The sequence below is a fragment of the Serinus canaria genome, chromosome 10 (genome assembly GCF_022539315.1).
Source record: "Serinus canaria isolate serCan28SL12 chromosome 10, serCan2020, whole genome shotgun sequence".
Lineage (NCBI taxonomy): Eukaryota > Metazoa > Chordata > Aves > Passeriformes > Fringillidae > Serinus > Serinus canaria.
The window spans coordinates 18,869,679-18,883,714 of record NC_066324.1 but is presented as its reverse complement, the minus strand read 5'-3'; the positions used below and the strand labels follow the sequence as shown (position 1 = coordinate 18,883,714).

The window sequence follows — 14,036 nt, the reverse complement described above, 5'->3', positions numbered from 1 at the left end:
AGAGGGCAGCCTGCAGCTCTTTGAAAGGCCTTGCCCTCCACTTGCTCTCCCTCCCTTTGTGTTGCCCTAGGAGGAATTCCCTGACAGCACAGGACCTGCCAACAGCAGGGAAACTCCACACTGACTTCAGCAGAGGGTAAAAAGTGTTCCAGTCCTAACCAAAGCACTGCTGGGTTTTCAATTAAAAACACCCCCAAACAGCTGTGAGTTATGCCCAATACGTTTAATAACCGAGGAAACCATAGCAAGTGACAACTACAAAATACAAAGCAGACATGAAAATCGGTGGCATAAAAGTGGAGAGGAATAGTGTCTGAAATGAAAACTGAAAGCAAAATACACTTAACAGAGGGTCTGGGTTCAGATCTAGCACACACGGTCACGTACAACACTGAGGCAGGAACAGCACACACAGACACTCCTTGTACTGGGGGCTTCACAGCTCTCCACTTCATTCCAGCTGACAAGGACATTGATGCTTTTATTCTCTTACATAAATTCTTGTGCACACAACATCATCAGCACCAAAAGTCTGGAAAAGAAATAAAAATCAATCAAAAGAGATAGAACCAGCAAGCATTTAACACCATTTCAAAGTGTTATTTTTACTAAAGTAACTAGTTCTACAGCAGAAATACTTTTTCTTATGTCTTTTGACAGATGAGAGTAAAGAAAGAAATAACTTTGAAAGAGGAATGCAATGCAAATGACCTGTTTTTCAAGGCAGGGTGGATTTTGTCAGAATGATAAATGATGCATAAATTCTCTTTTTCTGTAGTTTCTTGGCATGAATTGATAAATAAACATGAGAAAATAAAGTGAATTTGGAATGTACTGTTGTTATATTTAGAAACAGTTGCAGCACTTTGAACTAGAAATGCTGAGGGTGGAATTCAGATGGCATGTTCCAAAGGTATTCTTTGATATTTGCAGATATAAATCCAAGCAGGCAAGTGAAGTCAGTGGAGGAAGGATGAAGACCAGGAGGATGTACACCTGTAAACATAGTGCTGCTGTGCAAGCAGCTGACAGCCCCTCCTGGGATACCAAAGCCTCTCTTCCAGGCTGGAGTGTGGGCAGTGTCAATGACAACCTTCCTTCAGATCTCTGTGCCCTTACCCAGGCAGTTTGTTAGCTGTGAGGAGGATCTGGAATGCCCTACAGATTGGCAGAACATGTAGGCAGGACAGAGATTGTGGGGCTGTCTGAGAAAGCCACCTGAATCCCAAAGTGTTTGTATGTAATTTCAGGTCTGGTAGGCTAAAACTTGAGCAATGAAGCGTGAAGCAAACAATAGGGGCAAGAGTGAGAAAATAGAGACTGCCAAAAACTTCTTCACATTCAGCTATGCAGACAGAAGGTTTTGAGCTCAACACTAGCAAGGTCTGAGTTGGGATGTCTGGCTGTGGTCACTGCCAAGGTCTAAGTGAAAAGCATGCATTAAGAACTACCCCAGTACATTATGAAAATTCAGCTGGGCTATTTGTCTTAATGCTTTCTACACCTGTTTTGGCCAATAATTTGAAAAAACTTAGCTTTAAAACTGACTCTGGCTTACACTTTGTTCACTTTTTTTGGGACACGAGTCTGTTAGTATTTTGGAGATTCAGACTCTGTTTTTATGCATATCAATATCATATCAGTGCTTAATATATATTTTTTGATTTTACATTCATACATCTGAAAATGACCATTAAAAGATGTGGCTAGTTCTCTAATGTTCACAGCACCAGCTGCAAATACCCTTTATTATGGCTTCCAGCAACATTTCCAAATGATCCACAAAGACAAAATTATCTCAACAGGAGTTTTGCCAGAGAGAGGAAGTAAGAGTCAAGACCATCCAGGGCTCAAGGTTTTCTGTGGAGACTGTAAGATCTCTGCAACAGTGATTGTCTTCCACACTCAGGCACTGCTAAGCACAGGGAGGCTTGGGTCCCCTGCTGCTACTTCAACACAAATCATGAACAGTAGTAAAACAATTCCTGTGTAGAGTTCTCCCAGAGCTGGCACAGCTCCAGTCTGAGAGCTGGGCTGCACAGCCAAGCAGCCACATCGTGAGGTGGGAATGAATGTCACATCAGTCCATTTAATGCAAAAGGCTGCAGCAGCCTTGTGCCAAAACTCATGTAACCTGCCTGACAAATTTATGTTCTTCCAGGCAAGTTAAGAGAGAAACTCCTTCCCCTAAAGCTAAGCAACAGCAGTTATTCCCAGAACAGCTCAGCAGTTCTTTTGAGAAGGAACACTGCAGGGAAGAGTAGATGGAAATAGGTGTGATTCATACTGCAAGGGAGCCACTGTAGATCTGAGCTTCTGAAATTGCAGTGCCCAGTTCTAAGCTTGTGCTCCTGGGCAGAGCTTGCTCCTAAGACATCAGTGTAGTCTGCCTGGCAGCTTTCTTGGAAGATTTACAAGAGGGAGAGTGGAAATAAAGATTAAAATTTGAGGAGGAAGAAAAAAGACGTAAGACTTTCTGGGAAAGCTCAGTAGTATGGGTGAGCAGCAGCACAGGCTGCTGTGCACTCAGAGTCACAGCTCAGCACGTTTGTGACACAGGACACAGGATCCTCACTTTGTACTTCCAGCACCCAGCTCCAGCTAGACTTCTGGACTTCTGAAAATTTCAGGCATAGGACTACATTCAAATTACTCTGGACAAAAATGAAGTGCAGAACATATAGACATTTTCAGGGAATCCAAATTTTAAAAAATCAGTTGCTACACGCAAGGACTCCACAACACACAGTTCTCAGAGTCTGGAAAACCACTATAATTTAACATAATAATGTCTTTAAATCTGCAAAGAGATAGAAATCATGCAAAGCACAATTACAACATGTAACCACTGTGCACTTCTCAAACAACCAAGACATCTTTTCCTTTAAGACCCAGCTTAGGTTATGTGGACTCTGACCTGTTTCAGGAATAAACTGCATTTTTTAGCACTTGGATTTCATACCTTATACACATCCAGATGATTAACAACATAATTGAAGCACATAAAGGGCTTTATTACCACAGTCATGTACAGGTTTCAATGTGAACTTACACAAAAGGTGTTTTCCTATCTTATCATGACTCACTATCATTTATTCATAAAACTCCACTCAGCATTACTAAAAAAAGCAAGGAGGAATATGTTCAAATTTGTTGTATTCTTTTTCTTGTGGTAATTCACAGAAATCTCTAATGTACAGATGGGCCCAAGGTCAGGGGAGGATCCAAATCCAGAGGGTGCTATTCCTCTATTCTTCACATTTAAATCCTTGTATTCAATGGTAGGATAAATCAGTTTAGTGTCTATGGTTTTAATTCTAGACTCAAAAGAGGTGATAGTTCCTGTCCCAAAAGGCAGATTTTAAAGATTTCCATGACCCAAAGCAGTAGAACTTCCAAATGAAAAGAGAATGAGCAATCCTGGCTGTTTGGTGGTGAAGTTTCATCAGAGCAACTGAAACAAGTTCAATGCTACCAAATTGTAATTCTGATGTAACAGGAAGATGCAGGATATTCAAACACCACCTTCTCATTGGCTTGGAAAGGTCCCACTTATCTCATACAAAGCTCCAAGGCAAGGCTTCCATCTAAATCTAAAACAGGATTCTAAATGTACAACGACTGCAAATTACAGAATTGTTTTCTTCACTTAGCTTGTCATTATCTGTAGCTAAGAGGCCAAAAGCACACTGCAAACAAAGCCCTGCACAGGGGATAATCCAATAAATTGACCTCTCTCAGTTCACTCAAAATCTGATGACCACTGACATCATGAGAGATTAAAAGAGAATTACAGGGTAGTAATATATTTCTGTAGGATCAAATCTCCTTTTTGAAGGCCTTCTTTATAAATATTTGCTGAGGAGGCTTTGTGGCAAGCGGAGCACACAGTATAAGGAAGAGTGTCATTGAAACAATCACCTGGGAAAGATCACTACTGCCAGTGTATGCAAAAATCCCTTTATCTGCTCATGACTGATCAAAATGCAGAGGCAACTCACAAAAGGAAGACAGAATCCATCAGCAAACTGATGGAGAAAAGAATGTATTACTTAAATGAATCCTCAGAAAAGACTTTGTCCATGTGCACACTTCCATGTTATCTAAAATAAAGATATAAATCTTCACAACAAAGGCAGGTTGCCTATTTCCATTCTCCTCCTGACTCCCACAAAATTTTAAGAAAGAGGTTGATCCTTACAAGGCCATAGTCACTGAATGTGCAGCCCCCACTTTCAAACTCGTCTATTAATAGCAAATCACCCAATTCAAAACCTCGTGTTCCTCAAGATATCAATTGGTAGCACCATTCAAAATTAGGTAATTTCTCAAGGGGCCTACATGTCAGTATTTGTGTTTGAACACTGCACTACACTTTCTTCAAAGTTACGGAGCACAGCGTGACAGAGATCTGAGGCAATGGTATCTCCCAGTTATAGCTGAAAGCCAGTGCACAGAAGACATCTAAGCTACAAGTGATATTACAAAAGGCTGCATTCAGGATGGGGGACAGCCAAAATGCAAAGGGCTTTGGCTTCTTTTTTTGTTTGGGATGTGATCCAGACAAGGCTGTCGTAATGAGCAGGGGCTATAGATCCCTAAGGCCCCTTGTAAATCTGCTCATGGCAAAGTAAATGAAAGCATTAGGCCCATGCAACACACATGACTGCATTATTACAGGTTTCTGAACTTCTGTCAAGGCTGCTCTAATGGGAACTGCAGCACCCCCCTCATTCTGAGCTTGATATGACCAGACCCTTCTTTTGATAATTGATTTTATATAAGATTACTCTCCAAAACTTATAGAAAAGTTAAACACTTGGGTAGTTTGACACTGTTTGATACAAGGCTTAGGCACATCACACATTTCAGCATTCTGCTGCAAAATCTCTTTCCAAATCTGCACTGACCCTTCTCACATACTATACTTAATTTCAGAAGTCAGCAAAATAATTTTAAAAATGTTTGCTTGCTCGTCTAGGCTCCACAGCTCACTAGTTTTAATCAACGATGACATGATTTTTCTGAGTAGGGAGTGTAGAATAAAAACCATGCTTGAACCTTCACCAATGTTCTGATCTTTGACCCTTGCTACAATTGATTCTGAGAACCCCTGTGTGATAGGTGAACTGTGTAAAATGTGCTCAGAGGCTGTTTTTAAAGCCCCTCTTCAGGAACCATCCACTTTAAAACATTTGTGTGTTACAAATTAAACTTAAATCGATAGAGGCATGAGCAGCTGCGAAAGCAAAAATGCACCTAAGGTTTGAATATAAATGTATCTCATTTGAATAGCCAATATTTGTAAGCAGTATCCTTCAGCTTTGCAAAGAGCAGATCTTTTGTTCTGCTGACTTACATAAGTGACTGATAGCTCATTAATGTCCCTGACGAAAACACACGGCAACAACAAAAACATTGTGAGTATAATAGAGGGAAGAAAAGGCACTTAATTCCAGGTCATCATTTTCAAACAAATAAAAGAAATATATATTTTTTGTATTATATTTTGATCTTGATTGCTGAAATGCTAATCCAAGTACAGTTTATGAAGGTAGAGTTGTAAATACAGATATCCTGACTCCATGTATGCAGTACAATCCCAAAGTACAGTACAATATAAAGATGCAGACAAATAAATGTGGACTTTGGTGGGGAGCTACCCTTTCCACCCTCCCTTGCTTGCACATTCCATGTGATTTTTATCTACATTGTTCAGTAATTCTAAAAATGCAGCACTGAAATCCCAGCAAGTGCATCAGATGAGATTAGAATAAACAGCTCTGATAAAAGGTGTTGCAATGTTCTAGTTTTAGATCAATGTTCTAGTTTTAGATCAATGTTCTAGTTTTCAGACCATCTTTTTATAACGCAGAACTTGATCCTCCCCTTCCTTGGCTGAAAGAATTCTTTTTCTAACAGGACTTCAGTCCTACATGTGTCATTGTTCGAGCCAAATATTATTTATCTACTAATAAGAGCAATTTTATTGTCCATGCTGCAGGGAGCTAAGAAGAACTGAAGGCAACTGAAGGTAAAGAAAACCTTTTCTAACTAAATAGTATGTTCTCAGCATCTGTGTATCAAAGGACATGATGTGACTTGCAAGACCATCATTTTACTCCAAGGAAATATCTTTGAAGAACAAAAGGAATTCTTCCACCAGGATGCAAGAAAGATTGATAATTATAGAGTAATATGGTTTCTATTTTAGCTCTGTGGTGTCAAGGCAATTAAACACTAATTTTTTTTTTAATTATATGGGCTAATAAATGCATTTTATTTAATAATGCTGTGTTGGAGAGAAAATATATCCTTACACTAGGAAAATACCATAATCAAATGGATTCCCTAAGCAATGCAGTATTTTAGATCAAAATTATGCGGCAAAGATCCAACATTTATGGAGCCAGTACTAACACAGTAAAACTAATTTCTTCCCCCCTGCCTGTTATCCCAAGCCTTTCTTCAATTCATGCCTCAGTCTAACACAGTTTACATTCTTTCTTACAACTTCTTTCAAACTGGGTAGGACTTTTCTTGATTTCTTCTGCAACTGCATCTAGTAGCGAATAAGGAGTCTCAAGGCTTCTTGAACAAATTTTTTGGGTAGAGAAACAGAAGCAGTCTTACTGAAGCACATCAGAGAGAGCAAACAAACATTTCTTAGGTAAGCAGGGAGATTTGAGAAGCGTGAAGATGGGAACTGTTAAATATTTGAAGCAATATGGACAGCAAAAGTCAATGAGAATTAATTTCAGGTACTAAAGATCCCGAAGAAAGCTCTGAGGGTGGGAGAAGGAAGAAATCCATCTAAGTTTAATCTGTAACACACAAACATTTTAAAGTGGTTGATGACTGATGAAGGGCTTTAAAAGAAGAAGAATACAGAGATCTATTCTTCTCATTGTGATCTTGGTTTTGAAGAAGTAAGATATAAGTGGGGGTTTGCAGACTCAGATCCAAGGGAATTCACCAAGCATAAAATAAAATAATGTAATGTCAAATCTTTGTTCACTGGAGTGATGAAAAACCCAAACACAGTGGATGGGCAAGAGATCAATAGAGTCTTCTCACTAAGGGCTCTTGTTCCCTTTTACAGGTGCTGAACACACCTCAGCCTTCAAATAGTTTAGCTTCTAAAGCCCAATTCTCTGAAGGAATGTTCTGGGGGTTTAAAATGAGGAACCACAGACAAGAAAATGTAGCTTCTTCTCTTCTGTCACTCTCCAACCAGTAGAACCTTTTGTTACCTCCCAGAAGGGTTAATTTTCAGCTTTTTTTTTTTTTTTGTTTTGCTTCTTTTTTTTCCCAGAAGAGCCATTTCATCTTCTGCAAAGGACCAGAGGTCTCACACTACCATCACTCCCAGAAACACTTCACTGCTGAGCTTTTGGCTGTCAGATCTTGAACGTCAACCCACGTATTTAAAAGATCTGTACATTCAGACCCATCAATGCCATGAGGGCTTGAAAATGCTTGTCCTGAGGATGAATTATTGTCAAAATACTTTTTAAAGCAAAAGAGGTCACTATGCTCAAAGAGGTGGGAGAATGAAACTGTATATCATATTGAATAGTAAAAGTGAAGAGAGAATGATCTGGATCACTTGGAAACAAATATCAAATTTTCATTTCTGCCACAGTAAAATCACACATTGCAACCAATGAATGAAATTCCAGCTTGCCTGAGGTGGGAAGGGGATCAGTCTGGGGAAATGGAAACCAGAAAAGAGTTAACAAAGCCTTTGCAAATTAATCAGGATCATTTTAGATAGGAGCAGGGAGAGGAAATCACTGTAACATCAGGTGCTAGATTGCTAGCAAAACAGCAGGTGCCATTTGGGTTTTCTTAGTTTAGGAGGGAAATTTGTAAATTGGACAGGGTTAAAAAGCACTCAAATAATGATTCAGTGAAAGCTTTCTTTACATTGAAAGACTGGAGGTCTTTCAGTGGTTTAGCTTCACAACCAGAAGGTTCTTCTAAGAGGTGGCTTGATTTGTGGTGTTAAGAGAAGTATTTGCAATAACAAATTCTAGGCATATTATTTAGGTTCTTTTATACACAATATACAATGACTGGAAGTTGAATCTACATATACACAGATTAAAAGAAATATGTATATTCTAACGACAAGGAAATTAACCAAGAAACCAACTTATTGAAAGTTCTGAGTTCCTATAAAAGGACATATTTTAATAAGAAGCAAGTTGTTCTAATTTATATCCTAACTGGAAAAATAATTAATTCACAAAAATTCAACAGACTGTATTAAACAAGAAAAAAGGTTAGATGGCTTTAAATCTTTGAATCCCTCTAGTTTCTTATCCAGGTTCATTGTTCCTGCCCAGCAGGGTAAGTTCACATTGCTGCTAGCAGGAGGCAATTGTATTATGAGTGGCTTTCTTGCTTTGCTCAGAGCAGTGCACTTTATTTAACAGCTGCCTCTTCAGCTTGTTGCTTAAATAATAAACTACAGAAATGTATTGTTAGAAAGCTGGAAAAGTTATAGCAATAACTTTTAGTTAGAGAATATATTTTGTCCACTGCATCTCATCTAAAGATGCAAAGAAGAGATCAAAGTACTTTGCCCCTTAAAATTTTGTGATAATACAAAGCATTCCAGTGGTTGAGTCAAAAGAAATTATGCAGCATTGGAGTATTCATTCATTAGAAACCAGTGTGAGTTCACTAACACCACATATCCTCATGTGGGTGAACAGTTCCAAGATGTCTGGAATAATATTAACACCTTAGAAGCTTTTGTTTATGCTTGGTTAGGTTAGGTTTAGGTCCTGTTTTTGTTTCAGATACAATCTTAAAAACAGAACTCCATCTGCTTTAGAGAAACACTCGGGAGGCTGTTTTTTAAAGTGCAGAGATTTAGTTACTGTGATAGAAATAAAACCTCCCTGCTTTGATGTTTTCTTGCCCACCACTCCAGGAGCCTGTCTTCCCTGTCTAAACTGATGAGGCATAACAGTCTAATCAACTCTTTATCCAGAATTCACTAGTTAGAACATGTGCAATAAAATGATTCTGAACTCGAGCTGAACTGTGCTGCTGTGTCTTTACTCAGATGCAGATACTGGTAAATTAATCTGGAGTGACTGCTGAGGAAAGGTGAAGCAAAGAGAGCTCTAAGGGAAGCGAGCACAATCTGAATAAACCAGCCCTGTGTGACTGAGGGTGGGCACGGCTGGGTGGCTGCAGAGGTGCTGCTCAGGATGCCCACCCTGCTGCCACATGGAAGCTCACACACCATTGGGGGCATAGGGGCTGACAGCAAACGTGCAAATATCTGTATTTCTAAGAAACTCATGAAGGCAATTCTCAATCTGACTCGGAGGTGATTAGGGAAGTGGGGAAGGTGGCAGAGATATGGGAGGAAATTACGTATTTTTCATAAACAGGAGGGATTAGAGCATAATAACAACATACATATCTTTCCTGCTATATGCCATGTGACCTTGGATAAGAATAAGTATTATGCTCATGCCTAAAAAGAAGATTCTCCAGAAATGAGGTCAAATGCCTTGATCTCACTTTCACCAGAGAAAATCTGCAATAAATCAAGCAAATTCTTTGATGATGTTGTGCATTTACAGAGCAGAAGTGGCCAGCTTGTGATTATTCTACCAGTACTAGTATGGTGAAAGTTTAAACAATCAAGTGCCAGTCAGAACATGCATATATATCCATTTGCTTTTAAAAAAATAAAAAAGAAAGGGAAAAAACCCAATGTATTAATCGTAAGGTAGAGGATTATAACAATGGTAGTCTTCCAGATGGATTTGAGTAAGGAAAAATAATAACTCTTACTATGTAGTAATAAAAAAACCCCGATAATATGGTATATACATTGAGGGAGTTCAAGGTTCTTACCAAAATCAGCTCATCATTAGCTAATTCTCTAGTCCAGTATGTTTTGGGACCATCTCCCTCAATAAGAGTTTGTTTGCAGTAGATCTTGTTTTCATTCTCCCAAGTGGCCAAACTCTGCAGGCAAGAAAACCATTAGGAAATACATTAATTATATTCCCCAGCAGCATGAGACAAAGACAACAATGAGCAGTAGTGAGAATAATTGCTCCACTAAAGGAGCAACACATAGATAGTCAAAGGCAGAGGAAAAAAGTAATGAGTGGAAAGTGGTGAAATTAAAATTTAGGTGTGATGGGGCTTTTTGGAAAGTAACAAAGTAATTGCAAATGTGTCTTTTCAGTGTGAAGACACTCAGTTTCCATCAAATGCTTGATGTTGGAAAGTGTAATTTAGGAACATGCTAATGTAGCATCGACATTCCCAAGCATCTTTGTAAAAATGATTTGATCTGACATGTTATTTATCACTACAGAGTCCCCTAAGAGTAAAAGCATAAACAATTGTATATATCAAGTTGTAGTCGTAAATAATGCAGTATTTGTCACTTACAATCTTTCCTGCTTTATGGCACTGGGCCAAGTTAACTGTGTATTAAACATATGGAGCTAACAAACTAGAATAAATCACAGCTAAATTTAAAAAATGTCAGAATTCAAGTGTTTGTGACATTACTTTTTTTAAGGTTGTGAGTCTGAAGATTGAGATACCCTTGGGCATTTTTCAAAGCATTTGAATAAAGACTATGAAAGCACTGAAAAATAAAAGTCCCCGAAACGACACGATTTTGTTAAACTTTCCCAAACAGGCAAGCCCTGACTCTGTTGCTTTTCTCTTGAGCACTGAACTATTACCCCACAGTGTAAAAAACAGCTGTGCAGAAGGATGCCCTGTAATGAATGTTCAAGTTATCACTTTATAACTACACATTATAGTGTAGGGGAGACATTTATTAGTCTGTGACTATATACATGCACATATACATGTGTGTGTGTACATATGTATGCCTAAATTCAACTTAACACTTCCCAGACTTTCCAAGGCAAAACCCCTTTACTTTGATTAAAAATTAGCTGTTTAGTTTCAAAATATTTTTCAAAACAATATATTTTATAAACCAACAAGCCATCTCAAATGGCAGTTATAGAAGCTGTGCCTCGAAGTACAACCATATATGATGCCCTCTTTGTCTGCACAAACAATGGATCAAGTTAGCTGGCAATACAAAACCCTCCACCCCATAAAGTATATCAAAATCTATCACCAGTCAGCAGTTTTGCCAGATACTGCAAACTACATTCTGGAGTATTATTTTATTATCTGTCAGTTTCTGGTCTGTGGCCACATCTTGGTTATATACACAGAGCAGTACAACTTATTCCTCAGAGTGGACTATAAATAATTTCACAACACATGGAAAAAATTTACTTCTTTACAAAACTCATTTCTTTCAGGTTTTTCCAACTTTCACAGCTTACAGCCATAATTATTGTTTTTCCATCTGCAGCAATAAATCCTTCTCCAAAAAGCGGGTCACATTTATTGTATATGCATTATGTATGAAGACACTTTTGTGGAACAAGATAAATTAACAAAGCCTGCAACATTTCCTGGACAGACTGTTAAATATATGATAACTCATCCTAGAGAGCAAGTGGATGTTCTAAATATTCACTGATTCTCAGAATCTGCTTCTTGTTTCATAAATTTATGTTGACACCAATTGCACTGAAGACAGTGCAATTCAGTAAGTTCTGAATTTTTAGTGATAAAAACGGCCTCAAAAGCTGACCCAAGCATTAGGAGAGATCATATTTTGGAAAGCAGATTATTTCAGCAACACTGGATACTTTAAAACTGGATCCTCATTTGAGACTACTTTCTGATAATCTTTATTTGTACTTCTTTTATAAGAATTTTATATATACTTATACATACTTCTTTAAAATTATGAGAGTAAACTGTCTGAAGAAAGCATAACCCATTCCCTCAATAATGGTTTTCAAAAGGCAGCTATGACCACAGCCCAGCTCCCCAAATCTCAGATCCCACATATCTACACCAGCAAGAACCTGGTGTCAAATGTTGCCGACAAATCCCCCTCCACGGCCACAGAAGTGGTTACAGAGTTAGAGGAGCAGGGCCTCACACACTGAATCAAGGCAAAACACTCCAGGGAATGCCTCTAATGCTCTTCTGCTCAAGGAGATGGTGTAACTGAGGCTGGTATAACACCTGCTGAAAGCTTGTCTTACACTGTTAAAGAGCTGTCTACCAGTAAATTGGACATATGCACTTGGCAAGAGTGTGAAAGAGGATTTCAGCCCCAACCAACAAACAGACTGTGGTCCTGCTTGAGAACTCATCTGATTCAATCTAAAACAAAAGCTATGTCAGATTTGTGCACTAAATCCTGACTCTTGAGGTCTCTCTTGCTCCACCATTTCCCATGTTTGTGTCAGGGACAGGAGCTGGGGAGAGCTTTCCCTGCAGCTGAGGTCTTCAGGGGAGAGGAAAGCAAAAAGAGAACTAAACCCTGCCAAGCTGGAAACCAGATACCTGAACTCTGCTTTCTGGACCTTTCATGTCCTGTTGCCTTGAGATTTCAGTTTTATCCCAAAAGAGGGACAAGGGAAGTGGTGACCATCAAGAACCCCCAAGAGTGCTTCAAGAAGAGGGTGGAGGGCAGCAATGCCACTGCCTGGGGACACGAGGAGCGGATGTGTTTGTCCCATCTGAAAAGAACTTGGTAACACACACACAACCCCCACACATACGCACATGCCCCAGCTCTCCTCCTACCCTGCACTTCCGTCCATCCACCGTCTCCTCCTCAAAGCTCTCCCCGATTTTGAAGTTGATCTCAGTGGTGCGGACAGTAGTGGAAGTTTTGATGTAGAACTGGTCACCGTCCTGGCGGATTTCCACGTGGGGTTTGGAGGCGGCTGCCACCGCCACTTTCCTGAGCATGGCATTGACACCTGGGCGAAGTGGGGAGGAAGCAGAGCTTGAAGTCGCCAGCCGTGCCCCGGGCTGACCTCGCCCAGCATCACACAGATCAGGGAGCGGGGCGAGAGGCCGGGGCACCGCGCGTAGCCCCCGGCACAGCTGCGGTGCTGGGGAGCGGCGGCGCTCGGGCAGGCTCCGCTCGGCCGGCACACGCGGGCTCTCGCAGAGATCCCTGCGGCAGAACGCCGGGCCAGCGGCAGCCCGGCTCCTTGGGCAGGACCGCCGGCACTCGTCGGTGAGGCAGGGACCGTGCCGTGCCCCGACCGCCCCTCCCCGGGTAGGGCTCCGAGCCATGCTCCGCACCGGCGGGAGCCTCTCCTGCCCGCGGCCGACGGACGCACGGAGCTCTCCCGGGAGATGCCGGGCACCGGAGCGCGGCTGCAGCTGCCGCCCCGGGTCCCCTCCCGCGGGACACAGCCCGCTGCCCGGCTCCCCCGCGACTCACCCAGTGCCTTGAGCAGCTCGTCGAAATTTTCGCTGCTCTTCATCTTCCAAGTGCCGGCGAAGTTGGCCATGGCGGGTCGGGCGCTGCGGAGGGCGGCGGGGACGCGGCGCTGCTGCTCGCTCTCCGGCTCAGGCACCTTGTGAGTGGGGCGGACCGTGGCGGCAGCGGCAGGGAGAGCCGGGCACACCCACCCGGCCCCCCACCCCTTCCCTCGGGCCAGCATCACAACGCCAGACAGCTGGCCCCCTCCCAGTCATGGCCATCCATCCATCCATCCATCCATCCATCCATCCATCCATCCATCCATCCATCCATCCATCCATCCTGCCCTTGCAGGCTCCACAGCTGCCCCTCCTGGGGCTGCCCAAGAACGAGAGCCCGATTGACCCTTGGCGGACAGACGAGGTGGACAGTGAGGACCTGATGAAAAGCCCCAGAGGCAGGCAGGGAAGGCAGAGGGCTATCCAACCAGGCGCCAGTCTCTCCAGGCTCACGCTGGGCTGACCCCAGCACGGCAGGGCCGAGGCACAGCAGCCCATCACACCTCATTCGAGCCCTTGCATGCCTGGGCCTCTCAGCTGCCAGCCTCCCCCAGCACTGCTCACTGGGACAGCCAGCAGGTCCAAGGGGTGGCAAGGAGCAGAACACTTTCCAGGACAGGGAACTGTTGTAAGGAAGCTGTCACTGCCCTGAGTCGAGT

General features: G+C 41.7%; 1 protein-coding gene across 1 annotated transcript; it reads right to left on the bottom strand.

Moving 5' to 3' along the window:
• Nucleotides 1–204: 204 nt before the first annotated feature.
• Nucleotides 205–13,484, bottom strand: CRABP1 (cellular retinoic acid binding protein 1). The gene is made up of 4 exons (XM_030228393.2): nucleotides 13,337–13,484; nucleotides 12,685–12,863; nucleotides 9,886–9,999; nucleotides 205–532 (listed from the first exon to the last, which is right to left on the bottom strand). Exons 1-4 carry the CDS (start codon nucleotides 13,404–13,406, stop codon nucleotides 482–484), a joined length of 414 nt encoding a protein of 137 aa, XP_030084253.2. The 5' UTR covers nucleotides 13,407–13,484; the 3' UTR covers nucleotides 205–481.
• Between the last annotated feature and the right edge of the window lie 552 nt (nucleotides 13,485–14,036).